Source organism: Nannospalax galili, unplaced genomic scaffold, assembly GCF_000622305.1.
Source record: "Nannospalax galili isolate Female #2095 unplaced genomic scaffold, S.galili_v1.0 scaffold150, whole genome shotgun sequence".
In the NCBI taxonomy this organism is placed as follows: domain Eukaryota; kingdom Metazoa; phylum Chordata; class Mammalia; order Rodentia; family Spalacidae; genus Nannospalax; species Nannospalax galili.
The window spans coordinates 3,810,711-3,827,763 of NW_008329320.1; the positions used below are offsets into that span (position 1 = coordinate 3,810,711).

The 17,053-nt window shown below is 45.7% G+C and overlaps 2 protein-coding genes across 5 annotated transcripts in view; one reads left to right on the top strand and one right to left on the bottom strand.

Annotated features, from left to right (window-relative positions):
* Positions 1–6,547, bottom strand: part of CUNH5orf22 (chromosome unknown C5orf22 homolog) — a 53,126-nt gene extending 46,579 nt beyond the window's left edge. For 3 of the 4 annotated variants that reach the window (XM_008835562.3, XM_008835569.3, XM_008835557.3), the window contains exon 1: positions 6,371–6,547. In XM_008835562.3, coding sequence (XP_008833784.1) covers positions 6,371–6,451 — 81 coding nt within the window. In that variant the 5' untranslated portion in view covers positions 6,452–6,547. The remainder of the gene's footprint in view (positions 1–6,370) is intronic. The other variant, XM_029564764.1, reaches the window with a different exon arrangement.
* A 149-nt stretch (positions 6,548–6,696) lies between these two features.
* The window catches only part of Drosha (drosha ribonuclease III), a 137,119-nt gene continuing 126,762 nt past the window's right edge, over positions 6,697–17,053 (top strand). The window contains exons 1-4 of the mRNA XM_008835690.3: positions 6,697–6,839; positions 7,826–7,950; positions 9,672–9,737; positions 13,202–14,032. Of these exons, the coding sequence (XP_008833912.1) occupies positions 9,718–9,737; positions 13,202–14,032 (851 nt within the window). The 5' untranslated portion in view covers positions 6,697–6,839; positions 7,826–7,950; positions 9,672–9,717. The remainder of the gene's footprint in view (positions 6,840–7,825; positions 7,951–9,671; positions 9,738–13,201; positions 14,033–17,053) is intronic.

The following is a 17,053-nucleotide window of genomic DNA, read 5'->3' on the forward strand; positions in this document are numbered from 1 at the left end:
AGGGCTCACAAAGAGACTGTGCTAAAGATACCTGCACCGACCTCCAGAAAACAGGTGAGGGAATTCCTGGGTACCGCGGGGTTCGCCGAAATTGCAAAACTCCTATATGAGGCTACCAAAGAAGGACAGGACTTCAACTGGATGCCGGAAAGGCAAGAGGCCTTTGAAACTCTAAAACGCAAGCTTTTAGAGGCCCCTGCCCTAGGACTACCAGACATAAGTAAACCTTTCTGTCTATATGTGGATGAACGTAAAGGTATTGTGAAAGGGGTCCTCACCCAGAGAGTAGGCCCCTGGAAGAGACCTATTGCATACCTATCAAAGAAATTAGACCCTGTAGCAGCTGGATGGCCCCCCTGCCTGCGAATTATAGCAGGAGTGGTCATGCTGGTTAAGGATGCTAACAAGTTAACCCTGGGACAGGACCTGCTTGTGGCAACTCCTCATGCCCTCGAGGAGGTGCTCAAGCAACCCCCCAATCGATGGTTGAGCAATGCCCGATTAACTCATTATCAGGCTCTGCTCCTAAATCCGCCCAGGATCACCTTCCAGGTACTGATGGCCCTGAACCCAGCCATACTGTTGCCAGATCCCAATCTCAGGGACCCACTCCATGACTGTACTGAAAATCTGGCACAGGTGCATTGCATCAGACCTGACCTGAAGGATGTTCCCTTGCCTGATGCTGAAGAAACCTGGTACACGGATGGAATCAGCTTCATCAGAAATGGTAAAAGGCATGCTGGGGGAGTGGTCACAACCACCTCGAGAGTCATTTGGGCCGAGCCACTGCCAATAGGTACATCGGCCCCAAAAGCTGAACTGATCGCACTTACCAAAGCCCTAAAGATGGGTAAAGGAAAGAGACTCAATGTCTACACAGATAGCAGATATGCATTTGCCACTGCCCATAGCCATGGGGCCATCTATCAAGAGAGGGGCCTCCTTACTGCAGAGGGAAAGACTATTAAAAATAAACAAGAGATCTTAGACCTCCTGCAAGCCCTCTGGGGCCCAACAAAACTAGCCATAATCCACTGCCTGGGTCACCAAAAAGGAAACAACCCCACCCAGAAGGGAAATAATCTGGCTGACAGGACAGCTAAAGAAATAGCCCTGACCTCCACGATCCTGCCCATTCTTGTTGATCCCGGAGCAAGGGAACTGCCTAAAACTCCCCACTATAGCCCCAAGGACTTAGCCTGGATACACACTCTCCCTATGACTCAATGCCTAGAGGGCTGGTGGAGGACAATGGATAGAAAAGTTATCCTACCTCAGAATTTAGACACAAGATTGGTCAAGAAAATACATCAAGCATCACACATGGGCACCTGAAAGATGCAAGACTTACTAAGAAGGGCCAAAGTTAAAATTCAGGAAGGAAATCAAGCCATTGAAAAAATTGTTAGGCATTGTCATGCCTGCCAATTAACCAACTCAGCTCCATCCCATGCTAACCCAGGATCCCGGAGCAGAGGGACATGACCGGGTACGTACTGGGAGACTGATTTCACTGAGATCAAACAGGGAAAATTTGGATATAAATATTTACTAGTTGTCCTAGTTTGTTCTTCATTGCTGTGACAAAACACTCTGACCAATACCAACTTGGGGAGGAAAGGATTTATTCAGCTTACAACTCCCAGGTCACAGTTCATCAGGGAGCCCAAGGTAGGAACTCAGGGCAGGAGCTGGAGCACAAGCCATGGAGGATAGCTGCTTACTGGCTTGCTCCCCTGGCCCCTGCTCAGCCTGCTTTCTTATGCAACACAGGCCCACCTGCCCAGGGGTGGCACCACCCACAGTGGGCTGGGCCTTCCCACATCACTCATCAAGAAGATGCTCTTCAGACGTGGCCATAGGCCAGCCCAATAGAGGAAATTCCCTGATTGAGGCTCCCTCAACCCAGGTGTGTCAAGTTGACACTAAAGCTATCCAGCACAAATGACCCCTTGTCAACTTGACACACAAACACATCACTATTAAACCATAAACTTTCCAATTCTTGTCCCCAAGATATGTTAACATTAATATCATCACATAAGACAGTACAACCTTAAAAACCCCCACAGTCCTTTAAAAAAAAAAAAATTCCAAACCCTTAAAAGTCCATAGTCTCTTTTAAAAGTCTCTACTGTGGGTGTGCTTCTGTAAAATCCAAAACAAGTACTGTCTTATTTCAAAGGGAAGAATCGGGCACACCTAAGCAAAACCAAAGTCCAGCAAAGTAGCTCAAGGCTGGACATCTGGGATTCACTCATGATCTTCTGGCTCCAAAGGGTACTGGCAGCTCCACTGCTCAGACTCTGCAGTCCACCCACAGCACACTCAGCTCGTCTCGCAGACCCAGGCCAGCTCCATTCCACACCTGCCACTGTCCTTGGTGGTCGTCCCATGGTCCCGGCATCTCCAAAAAGCTGGGGTCACCACTGAAACTGAGGCTACACCTTCACCAATGGCCTCTTCTTGCCTCTTGGGGTGCAAAGCCTCAGTTTCTCTCTATGACCCCTTCAGTCCTGGGGTCTTCACTGCAACTGAAGCTGCACTTTCACCTATGGCCTTTCCTGGTCTTGTTACTTACAGCTGATTTTTCAGCCCCAGCTAACCAGCATCAATTGTCCCAGTAAAGCAAAGGTTTTGCTTCAGGTTCTGGTCTCTCTCAACGTCTACACAGATACGCATTTGCCACTGCCCATATCCATGGGGCCACCTATCAAGAGAGAGGCCTCCTTACTGCAGAGGGAAAGACTATTAAAAATAAACGAGATCTTAGACCTCCTGCAAGCCCTCTGGGACCCAACAAAACTAGCTATAATCCACTGCCCAGGTCACCAAGAAGGAAACAACCCCACCCAGAAGGGAAATAATCTGGCTGACAGGACAGCTAAAGAAATCACCCTGACTTCCACGATCCTGCCCATTCTTGTTGGTCCCGGAGCAAGGGAACTGCCTAAAACTCCCCACTATAGCCCCGAGGACTTAGCCTGGATACACACTCTCCCTATGACTCAATGCCTAGAGGGCTGGTGGAGGACAATGGATGGAAAAGTTATCCTACCTCAGAATTTAGGCGTAAGATTGCTCAAGAAAATACATCGAGCATCACACATGGGCACCCAAAGGATGCAAGACTTACTAAGAAGGGTCAAAGTTAAAATTCAGGAAGGAAATCAAGCCATTGAAAAAATTGTTAGGCATTGTCATGCCTTCCAATTAACCAACTCAGCTTCGTTCCATACTAACCCAGGATCCCAGAGCAGAGGGACACGACTGGGTATGTATTGGGAGACTGATTTCACTGAGATCAAACAGGGAAAATTTGGATATAAATATTTACTAGTATTCATAGACACCTTTCTCTGGATGGACTGAGGCCTACCTAACCAAGCATGAGACTGCTCATGTGGTAGCCAAGAAGCTAATCGAAGAGATCCTGCCCAGATATGGTTTCCCAACTACAATTGGATCAGATAATGGGCCAGTCTTTGTCTCTCAGGTAAGCCAGGGAATAGCCACTGCACTGGGGGCCAATTGGAAACTACATTGTGCTTATAGACCCCAGAGTTCAGGACAGGTAAAAAAATAAAATAAAACTCTAAAAGAGACCTTAACCAAATTAGCTTTAGAGACTGGCGCAGAGTGGGTGGCTCTCCTCCACTTTGCCCTTTTTAGAGTAAGAAACACTCCATACCAGATGGGTTTGACCCCCTTTGAAATCATGTATGGAAACCCCCCTCCTATGATACCTAGCCTCCAAGCTGACCTAGTATCGACCTTGGGAGACCAGGACCTACTGGACTCACTCCAACGGTTGCAGCTAACCCACCAAAGGGTCAGGCCGCAACTCAGAGCCATATATGAAGCTGCTGTCCCCCCACAACCCCACAGGTTTAAACTGGGCGACTGGGTCTTCATCCGCAGACACCAACTGAAAAATCTCTAGCCAAGATGGAAGGGCCCCTTTGTGATCCTCTTGACGACTCCCACTGCACTCAAAGTGGACAGCGTTGCGGCTTGGGTGCACTACTCCCACGCAAAACCTGCCGGCCCGTTTGCAGTCCCAGAGGATTACAAGGAAGACACCTGGAAGGCGTCCCCCCACCCTTCCAATCCAGCTAATGGAAAAATCTCGAGCCAAGATGGAAGGGCCCCTTCGTCATCCTCTTGATGACTCCCACCGCACTCAAAGTGGACGGCATTGTGGCTTGGGTACACTATTCCCACGCAAAACCTGCCGACCCGTTTGCAGTCCCAGAGGATTACAAGGAAGACACCTGGAAGGCGTCCCCACACCCTTCGAATCCATTCAAGCTCTGTGTCCGACGAGACCCTTCCTGTTAACCTAGTGTTGACATTGAACTGCTTATCGGCTGATGGCACCTTTCCTGCAAGTAACATAAATCCCCATATGCCCCAAATCTTAACTTGGGTAATCACCAACTCTGCCATGGGGACAGTCATCAACTCTACCTCCAAGACAGCCTCTCCCAACACTTGGTACCCCAACCTTTGGGTTAACCTCTGTGACATCTTTGAAGGAGAATGGGAACCTCACGATCAGACCCCCTTTGCTCCCTTCGGCTGCCAAGACCCCGGCCCCAGATCACGCACGCGAAGCCTCGCCATATACGTTTGTCCAGGCCATGGACATAGCAGACAAGTTAAGAACAAATGTTGGGGACCTGGGGATTATTTTTGCACTGACTGGGGCTGTGAGACCACCAGCACATACTGGTGGAAAGGGTCAGAGCATTATTCCCAGCTCAGAGCCAGCTTAGATTCAGGTCTCCAACAAGTTGAGGAGTCAATTACCTACAAGACTCCCTGAGCTCGCTGGCTGAGCTAGCCCTGCAAAGCCCACTGGAGGAGGTATGGGGGGGACGTGCGCCCAACCACAGTGCAACCCCCTCATAATTCGGTTCACTGAGAAGGGAAAACAGTCTATGGGGTGGGATGTAGGACACACATGGGGCCTATGGTTGTACACTGCAGGGAGAGACCCTGGGGCCCTCTTTACCATTCAACTCCTCCTCCGACCGGTCGTCTATGCACTGGGACCCAACCGAGTCCTAAATCCACCCACCCCCGGATGATTCTCATAAATCTTCTTCAGCTAAACCCCCTCCCGGACCTCCCACTGGATTAGTACCGTTCATGAAGGACAGGTTAGGCACCATCCAACTTATGGTTCGGAGGCAAGTCTATATGCCCCTTAGCACGATGCCCCCAGATACCTGTGAGCTGGCTGACCAGAACCCATGATTGGGTTCCCCAGTTACAAGACAAGGGGGTGGAATGTAGGACCCTGAGACCCTCTTCATTCACCCGCTACCCCCCAATCCCTCCAGACCCCCACTAATTGCTCTTTTAGCTTCTGTAAAATGCTTGACTGCTGCTTTAGACATGCCCTGACCCCTGCCTGCTATCCCCCCTGCCCCGCCCTTCCAGGAAACTATAGATTAAGCAAACCCAGGCATGAAAACTGCCCTATAAGGTAAAAACGGAGACTCCTGGCCCCACAGAGAACAGTCAGCATATTCCACAGCCCTGAGAATAGCACCTACCAATAAGAAACTTCCAGGGCTCCATCTTATACATCCAATCAGTTTAAAATTATGTTGGCGCGGTGGGTTCCTTGAACCAACCAAAATGTATCTTCGGTATCCCCCTCCTCTCTTTGTCTAAAACCTGTAAAAGGCTCACTGTCCCTTACTCTGGGCTCTCAGCACGGATCCATTTGGTTGGTGAGGTCTGAGAACCTGAGCTTAAGCCTGAATAAACCATAAACCTTTGCTTTTACATTTTGGTCTGTTGGGTCCTCCGTAGTCTTTTTGGGGGTTCAGTGGATGAGGCACAACACTCTCAGAAACCCAACTTTCTTTCCCTCCTTTTAAGTTTCTCCAGTAAGTCCCTCCTCCCTTTTCTCCTGGAATTAGAGGGCTTGAACCCAGGGCCTGCTGCAACCAATACTACGGAGCTCACCCCTGTTTTATATCCAGAGAACCTCCAAGGCCTATTTCATAAATCTCTTAGCTCTATGGACCTCTTGTTAGCCGCCTTCCAGAAGTGGAGATTAAGACAGCAATTTTACAGAGCACAGCCCAAAATCGGAAACCTCTTTTGCTATGTTAATAAATGCTGGACACGTTTTAGAAGACCTAAGTCCCAGTAATACTGCTACTGGCCCTATGCGGTCTGCAATTATTCTTCCCATTTCACAGGTGAGGGCTCAGGTACTTAGCACCAACTCTCCATTAGACAGCGGGATGAAGCCCATGCCGGGGACAAGAGGCCAACAGCGTTCAGCGCTGCTTGCGGACTCAGCTCCACTGGCGAGCTGGGTTCGAATCCAGCCGGTCAGGCTCACCTCCTGATGATCCTCCACCACCCACACCGGGAGCCTAGGGTAGCGCCTGAGACGCGGGCTCTCTCCTCCCGAGTCACTCATGTTTCTGCTAGCCCAGACTCAGAGGTACCCAAGAGCAGACAACACCGCATCTCCAAGCCCAGGGCAGTGGAGCCCTTTCACGGCGGAAACGCCAGCTCACCCGGTTGCGCTTCAGGATTGGAGGACGTCAGGACTGAGGGGCGGTCATAAAAGCGATCTGCAGTGCCAATTGGTCTAAATGTCCATCGCTCTCGGTGATGCACCAATCACGGCGCCTAAGGTGCTGAAGCGAGCTGCGGAGCTTTCCCTCCCTTGGCCGACCTTTCTCAGGTTTGCCTTTTTAATTTTCAGGGTTTCCTGTTCCGGAGGCGCGGACGGCGCCCCTGCTGTGGCGGCTGTGGCGGGACCCTGGCTCGGATCTGACGGCGACCTCGCGGCTCCTCTGTAGGTAAATAGGGACACTTGGCTGGTGTTGGAAGAGATGTTCCCTACGGTCGGGATTTAAATGGACTTCAGCTTGGGCCAAACGAGCCCGGGAGCTGGGTCTTGGCAGCGCCCGTGCACATCTGCGGCTGGGGTCCCGCGGTGAGAACGGTGGAAGGGGCGTCCTTCGGCCTTCCGTGTGGCGCATGGCGCCGCCGGTCCCGGGGAGCATCGTAGGGCTGGTAGGGTGGCGGGAGATGCAAACAGTCAACACGCATTTAGGATCCGGAGGAGGCCCGGTGCGGGTTCCTCGGGGGAAAAGACTGGGGTCATAGTGACACTAGTCACACTTTGCAACTGTATCCCTACCGGGGTTCCTGACCTGTTAACTGTTCAAAGTTCCCTTCGTTTTTCTGCCTTCACACGGTAGAAAGCAAGCAATGACTTTTTTATTTGCATAGGATTCAGTGACTGGCGTTAAAGTTGGTATCCACAATTAAGTGTATCCGTGTTTTTAGGTTTTCTAACTGTAGAAACATCCAGGATGGTCTGGTAGTGAGTGTTCTGTTTTTATACACTATCCAGGAGGCGTATTTCATGACTCCTACTGTTGGCCATGTCTAAGCTTCAGCGTACTCCATTGTGGTCTAGACTCTACATCCTTCTTTTCTTCCGTGTATCACATTGCTTTTTTTTTTTTTTTTTTTTTTTTTTTTGGGGGGGGGGATATTGAATTTTTTTTTTTTTTAAAAATTTTTGAAAATTTAAACATTTGTGTGTGGGTTTTGAGATCCTTGAGTCCTTCAGGCTGTGTGCCTTATTCTTTGAGTCCACAGAGCCTAGGACAGTGCCTCACAGTGTATGTTGCATGAATCAGTGAAAACATCTGCTTTCTAGGTGGTTTTGATAATGCAAATTTGTGGGTAGAGGCAGAAGGGAAATATACAGTAGTGATGTAGACACCCGCACCATTAGTAAGAGTTAGATTTACTGGCTGTTTATTGTGTGCAGGGTGCTCTGCAGAGGCTGTGAAGGATACAGGAATGGCTGTGAATCAACCCACGTTATCAAAGAGCTAATAATGTAGAGGAGGAATTCGACAGCACACATATGACTATAACATGAGGCAGTTTCTGGTAAGTGCTATAAAAGAGGAATGTGTAGGAGCTGGAGAGGTGGCTCAGTGGCTAAGAGCATGCAGTGCTCTTCCCGAGAACCCCAGTTTGGTTCTGAGCCCCATGTCTGGCTGCTCACAAGCACCTGTAACTCCAGCTCCAGGTGATTTGATGCCTTGGTCTGGACCCCACAGGCACCTGTACTCAACACACACAATGAAAAATAAATCTTAAAAGACCAAGAGTAGACTAAGCAGTAGCAGTCTAGAGAGAGCGAGATTACAAACCAAAGGAAATCAGGAGATGCTTCACAAAGGAGAAGGCAGGGGAGGTTGGTGCATGGATTAAAATTCCTTGGGCAAATTATAGGACTAGAGATTTTAAGGGATAATGGGGGCAAAGATATTTGAATGATAATACTTAGTATGTTAACTAGCTGGGAAAAACCTGTGGTAGGAGGGGCTTTATAAAGAAGGAAACAGAGGGTAGGCCTTGGAGGTGGTGCATTCAAGTTCTGTAGGGTCTTAAATGTAGGGATGGAGTTTAAACTCAATTCCGTTGGCAGTGAGTAGCTTGTGATGCCCAGATCACCTTCTAGGTTCCATATTTAATCATGAGAGTGTTGGAACGAATAATAAACATTAATCATATTATTTGGTATCCCCTGTTTATTAAGCAGTACTTGATCTCAGTTATTTGTACTTCTTTTTTAACTTGTTACTTGATAAACTTTTAGTTAGACTTTAGAAAGATTTAAAAAAATTTTTTATTTATGTGTATGTATGTGTCTGTGTGTGTTTATATGTGCATATGTGTGCAGGTGCCTGTGGAAGCCAGAAGAGGGCATTGGATCCTCTGGAACTGGAGTTCTAGGCTGTTGTGAGCCACCTGATGTGTGTGCTAGGAACTGAACTTGAGTCTGCTGCCAAAGCAGCAAGCGCTCTTAACCACCAAGCCATCTCTCCAGTCCCTCGAAAGATGTTTCTCCATTAAAGCTTTTTGCACTTACCTTTGGAGTTTCTTTTAAAAAAGCATTTTACTGAATTTCGAATATTTGGAAAGTCATGTTCACAATGTTCTGTTGTGAGAGTTGAGAATGAAAGAATCGTAGTAGTGCTAAGAGGTTGTGTATTGAATTTGAATGCAGGTTTCACTATGCTTTCTGTGTTGATTTATGCCTACGTTGTATTACTCTGGGGGGAAACCTGCCTGTGAAGGATAGAGGAAGTCTTTTCTCTCTGTCTTACAAAACCAGAGAAGGGAAGTGTCTGTGTTTCTAGTCTTTTTAGCAACTGGTAGTTTTGAGTTAACACAACTAATAAGGACATCGTAGGATTTATTTGGAAACTTAAATATAGCTCAATATGCTTCTGATTTTGTTAGTAGAGTAAGGGGATTGGAGAACTTAAAATTATTGTTAAGATAATTCTAAAAAAAAAAAAACACTTTATAGGGCTGGGCATATTGGTTCATGCCTTTAATTCCAGCACTTGGGAGGCAGAGTTAGGCAGAGCTCTGTGAGATTGAGGCCAGTCTGGTCTACATAGTGAATTCCAAGCCAACTGGCACTACAGGGAGACCCTGTTTCAAAAAAACCACCACCACCACTACCAAAAAACTAAAAACACAAAGCAACCCCCCCAACAAAACAAAACAAAGCCAAACCCCCAAACTAAAACAATCCACTTTATAGCATTAGCAGTTTCAAAAATGCGCTTATATATTTTCTTTCTGTTTTTTAGAAGTTATATTCTGTGTGGAAGATGTGACAGATCTAGATAATACATCATGATGCAAGGCAATACATGGTAAGTACTGTGCTGGGAATGACATTTTTGGAGAATAGACAAAGGAGCCAGGGTAGGTAGTAAGCCTTAGAGGGTGGGAGAGTTTTAGGTACATGGAAAAGGCAGGGAGTGCGTTCACTCTTTTAGTGGTAATACCACATTAAAAGTTTGTGTGCAGCACAGAAGGCCTCAACTGGCCAAGTTTTGGAGAGTAAGAGACTGTAGAGTGTAGGATGGAACTCCTATATGGAACCTCACCCACCCATGCCTCAGGGACCATCGCAGAAGAGGAGGCGGAAAGATTGTAAGAGCCAGGGCTGGTTCATGAACTTAAGGAGGTGGAGGCTTCCAGGCCACTGGAGGCTTGCTCATGTACACCTGCAGCAGTGGTGGCGCCAAACGCAGGACCCATGTCAGCTCAATTAAACAAGGGCCCAAAGGAGAGGTGAGAAGTAGATGGTGGGCCAGCACTAGATTGAGAACTTTTTAAGACTGTTTGCTGCTGGGTGAGGGAGAGTATGACTTATGTACATCCACTGGATGGGCTGACTAGCTAGACTGCAGTGGATGCATTAACACTGAAGGATATTTGGGTACAAACACCTGAATGACTAGGACTCAGCATATATGGCAGAGTGCATAGGGGATGGTGGGGGGATAGTGGGAGGCATGGATGGGGGAGAACGTCTGGATGTGAGTGGGAAATATTGTATGAAATTTTAAAAGCTCAATAAAAAAAGAAAGTTTGTGTGCAGCACTAAGAAGTGGACCAGAAGGATTAATGGACATCTCGAAAGCTAACGGAGATTTTTAATGACCTGACTTCTCTATGCAGCACTGTCCTGTTGACACCTCTTTCATTGATGTTTTTGTTGGCTTCCTGACACACTACACTCACTATGTCCTTCCTACCTTCCTACTACCCAGATGTTCCTCCTGGCAGTCCCTGTGCATTTCACACATTGACTTAGTGGTGGAAGCCAAAGATAGATTAATGTGAATTGGAAATGTATAGTTGGTCTTCCTTATTCAACTGCTTTGTTCAAGTTCAAGCAGCCGCAGATTGAAAATAATTGGGAAAAATATGGCAGAAAGTTCCTAAAAGCAAAACTTGAATTTATCATGCATTCTGCACTATGTTGAATGAAGTGACAGGGAAGGAGGCATACCTGCTGGTTAGCACTTTACAGATGCTCAGCCTTTGTGTGTTTTATCTTATTTTTGTGCTGTGTAAGTAAGCCCGTGATGGTTGTGCCTGTGTAGAACATGTGTCGACTTCCTTATCCATCCTTAATTCAGTAATAGTTATTCACTTTGCATTTATACCTAATACATTAAGTATTTTTAAAATGTATTTTTAATTTATTAGTCTTATTTATGTGTGTGTGCATGTCTGTTTGTGTGTGTATGTATGATGTTTACATGGGCACATATGTGTCTTAATGCCTGTGTGGAGGTCAGAACAACTTTGTGGAGTTCTTTTTCTCTTTACACCTTTATATGGATTCAGGGCATTGAACTCAGGTTAGTTAGGCTTACATGGATGGGAAGATACTGAGGACTGAGCTTAGGGCCTCACCTACCCTAAACCTCTCCCATTGATCTGTGCCCTGAGCTCTAGAGATCATTTAAGATATATAAGGATATACATAGATTGTGTACAAATTCTTTGCTATTTCATATTAGGGAATTGAGCATCCTTGGATTTTATTATCTGTACAGATAAAGGTCCTAGCACTAATCCTGCTTGAATACTGAAGGGTGACTGTACTTTTGTGTTTGTTACCTGGACTGCCATTAAGAAAATATCATAGAATAGATAGCTTAAGTAGCAAACATTATTTTTTTCTTCAAGTGCCAGCATGGTCAGGTTCTCTCATGGTGAAGGACCTTGTACTTTCCTGTGGGTGGTCTTCTTGCTGAATCCTCACTTGTTGGAGATAGGGATCTCTTACCTTTTCCTCTTTTCCTTAGAACACCCTCATGACCAATTTTAATCCTAATTACTTCCCATAGGCTTCACTTCTATGTAGCACCTCATTGGGGTATATGAATTTTGGGGAAACACAAGCATTTAGTCTATAGTAATCTTTTCAGGAAGTTTGGAGATGAAGAGAAGAAGAAGGTATAAAATTGAGGGAGAGCTGGATGACAGGGAAAAGTATTTTGTGTTGCACTAGACCGGTGCATTTTGGAATGCCAGTGTGAAGGATCTGGTATTAGAGAAATTGGAGAAGTGCAGATGGAGAGTGGTGATCCCCTGGTCCCAAGCAGATGTTTGCAGATGGGGCCCAGAGTACATGTGGCAAGATAAGGCTTTGTCAGGAGGAGGGAATTGACAGAGGATGGATTTGGATGCAGGTAGGTTTGGTAAGGTGCTATAACATTTGTTCTGATGTTTTTTTTATTGTAAACAGTGAAGAGAGATCAGGATGTGAAGAAAGATGCCTGTAGAAGGGGTTCAGAAGCTCTGGTGGCCAAGGGAGTAAACTTCCTGCTGGAGCATGCCAGGGATGTGTTGGCAGAACCTGTAATTGAAGTAATGTGGGTACCAGCTTGCCCATTGAGGTGTTGTTGAGCAGTGTTACTTTTTGGTTGGCCTTCAGAAAACGAAGCACTGGGTCATTCTAAGTCTGAGGCATTGTCTGGTTTTTGTGACTGAGGCAGAGTGGGTCAGAGGATTGTAGGTTATTTTAAAAGTGAGTCATTGAGATGCTGGCCCATGGGATCTGTACTAAGTGGGGAAGAAGGGGGAGACCAGATGCTTGTGCAGATGTAGAAAATGAGAGTTTGCATGAGGCTACATAGGGCAAGATTAGAGGGGGTTTTGATCAAGGACATAATAGCAGATGGATGTTGGAGGTAGAACAGTTTTAGGAGCTAACAGGGTCCAAGGATTAACCATCTTGGTGGACTGGGTGGATGAGGAGTTTATTGGCCATGTGAAATTTCAGATTTTAGAGAAAACACAGTTACAGATAGCATGAAAATTTTGGTGCTGCTTTACTAAGTGACTAGGGGCTCATCAGAAGGGTCAGGTGTTTAGGAAATCCTGTTTATAATCTTGGGTGTTGTTTTTCCTCATGAACCACCCACTTTATTTTTTGAGAAAGGGTCCATTAACTGTATGATTGGCCAGAGAGCCTTAGAATTCTACTTGTCTCTGTCTCTGCAGCTCTGGTTGTTTGGTTGTTACGTGTGTTCTTGGGATAGAACTTGGGTTTTCATGCTCTCTCCAGCCCCTTGAGGTTTTTTTTTTTTAATTTAAAAATTAAATTTACATTTATTTACTTATTTAGAGAGAATGTGTGTGCACGTGTACTTACCATTCTGCATATGTGGAGGTCGGAGTACAACTTGGTTAGTTCTTTCCTTACACCATGTGATGGAACTCAGGTCACTGGTTTGGTGGTAGGTGCCTGTACCTACTGAACCATCTCTCTGTCCCATTTTTTTTTATTTCTTTGTTTCTTTCCTCCAAAAAGTCATAGAATGCCGTTCCACCCAGGACGAGGGTGTCCCCGGGGACGAGGAGGACATGGAGCCAGACCCTCAGCACCAGCCTTCAGGCCCCAAAATTTGAGACTTCTTCACCCTCAGCAACCTCCTGTGCAATATCAATATGATCCTCCAAGTGCCCCTTCCACCACATTCTCGAACTCTCCAGCCCCGAATTTTATGCCTCCACGACCAGATTTTGTACCCTTCCCCCCACCCATACCACCATCAGCACAAGGCCCTCTCCCACCCTGCCCAGTTAGGCCCCCTTTCCCCAACCACCAGATGAGGCACCCTTTCCCGATGCCTCCCTGTTTTCCACCTATGCCCCCTCCAATGCCTTGTCCTAATAATACCCCAGTCCCTGGGGTACCTCCTGGACAAGGCACTTTCCCCTTCATGATGCCCCCGCCCTCTATGCCCCACCCTCCACCCCCTCCTGTGATGCCCCAGCAGGTTAATTATCAGTATCCTCCTGGGTACTCGCATAGTTTCCCACCTCCCAATTTTAATAGTTTTCAGAACAACTCCAGTTCTTTCCCGTCCAGTGCTAATAATAGCAGTAGTCCTCATTTTAGGCATCTCCCTCCATACCCACTCCCAAAGGCTCAGAGTGAGAGAAGGTCCCCAGAAAGACTCAAGCACTATGATGATCACAGACACCGAGATCACAGTCATGGGCGAGGCGAGAGGCACAGGTCCCTGGAGCGCCGAGAGCGAGGCCGCAGCCCGGAAAGGAGAAGACCGGACAGTCGCTACAGATCAGATTATGATCGAGGGAGAACACCAACTCGACACCGCAGCTACGAGAGGAACAGGTAAGCCCAGATGTGAGGCCCATGCACAGCCAGTTTCTATCTGCAATCTAAAAATCTGTCATTTTGATGTATAAAAGCACAACTTAATCTTTTGAAGAGACTGACAAGTAAATAAGTTGATGCTTAAAAAAAAAGCTTTTGAAAAGCATTCCAAAATTACCACATAGATTCACTACAGTGAATGAAAACCTTTTACTCTGCATAATGCAAGTGACGTTTTTAATTTTGATCTCACAGCATGAAAGATTCTGTGTTGTTCTTTATCATTGGAGATTGAATTTTGCTTAGTGGGATCATCCTGCCAGGTTGCCACTTTGAGTTCTTTTGGAGTTGGTGATATACATATGTTATCAATCCAGACCCAAACTCAGTAGAGCTTGCTGTTAGACTTTCAAGGTGCTTTAAAAAACATTGTTGCCTCTGGGTGTGGTGGCACATACCTTTAGTCCCAGCACTTGGGAGGCAGAGGCAGGTGGATTTCTGTAAGTTCAAGGCCAGCCTGCTCTATATAACGAATTCCAAGCCAACTGGGGCTACAGGAAGACCCTGTCTCAAAAAGACAAAACAAAACAAAACAAAAGCATTGTTGCCTTTGGCAAATCAAGTAAGACTAGTCATTGAAGTTATACTTTCAAAATAGCTTAGCCTGTTTTCTTGCACTGAAATGTTCTCATATTGAGGAAAGTTGTAAAAAAGATTGTCCCATTCTAGATTTATGCTTCTTTTTTTAGCATCAACTTTCTTTAAATACAAGAAAAAATTTCAAGGAGGCATTCTGTCCTAGTTTTGTGTTTGCTGTGATAAAATACTCTGAAAAAAAGTAACGTAGGGGAGAAAGGGATTTATTTCAGCTTAAAATTCTAGGTTACGGTCCTTCATTGTGGGTGAGTCAAGGCCAGAACTTCAAACAGCTACTCACATCACATCCACAGTCAAGAGCAGAGAGATGCATGCCTGCTGCTTGCTTGTGTCTGTCTTGGTTTCTCCACTTCTGCTGTTTCAGATCACTGTCCAGGGAATGGTGTTACCTACAAGGCCTGGGTCTTCCCACATCAGTTACCGTAATTAAGACAGACTTCCACAGACATGCCCATAGGCCAACCTGATGTAGGAAATTCCTCATTGAGAATTTTTAGGTGATTGTAGGTTGTGTCAGGTTGACAAAGTTAACGATCATGCGTTCTTAAAACAGATTCTAGATGGACTTCTAGAAATACTCTGAATCACATGCAGGATTTTCTGACCATGTATTTGCTTCTAGGCAGATTTTTGAAGAGACAGGTGTTGAGATTGCTACCTCAAAAACTAAGAGTGGTTGGCTTATATATGAAAATAAAACGACACATTACTAATTACTTTTGCTTTGGGCAAGCTCTTTGTGCATTTAGATTTGAGACTTTCATTGTTAAGTTCCTGTTTTTCTTTCTTGTTTACCTTCGTTATCTTTTGCAACTTTTTTTTGCTGAAAGTGTTTGAGCTCCCCAAACAATCACAGTACTCAGGTTTGGGGAGTTGTTTTTGGCTCTTGTTATTAATCCTCAGTTGACTATCAGAATGTACTCACATCTTGACTATTGACTTGATTTTGACTGATATTGGACGGCCTCCTCTGTCCCAAAGAGTGGCTAGTGCTGAGAAGGTTTTCAGAGGAGATGTACTGTACTCTCTATCCTTGATAACCCAGTGGAAAGTAGAAGGGAATGTATTTCTTGTGGAGGTGATTGATTTCTGAGTGACAGTAGACTTAAAAAAAAAATCTTTTTCATCATGAATCACTGTTTATGGCTGATTGTGTGCTCATTCTGTGATAGACTAGTTGGCAGAAGCCTGCAATAGTTTATTTTGCAATCTTATAATGAAAATTGAAACTAGAAAGAGTTAATCACTTTCTTCAGATATTGAGATGATTGCTAACAACCCATCTGTGGGAAGCATTTTTGCAAGCCTTATAGATAGCATTTCCCCTTCCATTTTGAGATACCGTAATCAGGAGTGTGGGGGCTCTGCTGTAAATCCCTGATTTCTTCCTGTGAGGCTTAAACCTTGAGTTCTGTGAAGGAGTTCAGATGCTTTTAAACTGAGGATCTCTACCAGTAAATGAAGTGCTGTGAAAATGTTTTCTAATCTGTTATTGTGAACTACACTCCTGTGCTGTAGTGTTCTCCAGCCTTTTCAGATGTCTTTGTTATATCCGAGGTGTTCTGTATCATGCGGAGGGTGTTTGCCTGGAGCTGCCTTGATAGTAGCTGCATTATAATTGGCTTTCTTTGGGGTGTTAAGTGGAATGTCAGACATCTGTTATATTTGAAATGTTTCTGTGACTCAAACGTGTGAAGTCTTAGTATAACTTCTGGAAGTATACTGGGAAAAATGGAAACTTGATAAATTTGTACATTAGACTGCTTTCAGTTTTTGTAAATTCTATAGTCCACCTCTGGTTGCTTCCTTGCCGCTTGGTGTGGCTCTGTGCTTTTATGAATTTCATTTTCCTTCTCCAAATATGGTTGATTTCAATATTGCTTTAAGGAAAACTGTTTCTAGAAAGGGCCAGTAAAGAATAAGGTGCGTGTGTATGTGTATGTATGTGTGTGCGCTTGTGCACGCACATGCGCATACGTGCATTTGTTACCATGAAAGATCAAGATTACTTCAGGCAATGGGAAAACAAGCAGCTTGCAGTGCAGGGCAGAAATATTGTTCTGCAGTGTAGTGAAGCATGCAGCTGGCTTTGCCTAGCTGAACAGTCCTACTGTGCAATAGTCTGATGGCTCTGTGTAACCACTAGAGAACTACCAAGCATAATGTACCAAGGAGTACTACCATGTAAGAAGAGGAAGAATCTTGGAAATGTAGCATAAAAATAGGATTTCTGCTGGGCGTGGTGGCGCACGCCTTTAATCCCAGCACTGGAGAGGCAGAGGCAGGCGGATCTCTGTGAGTTCGAGGCCAGCCGGGTCTCCATAGTGAATCCAGGACAGCTGGGGCTACAGGGAGACCCTGTCTCAAAAAGACAAAAAAAAA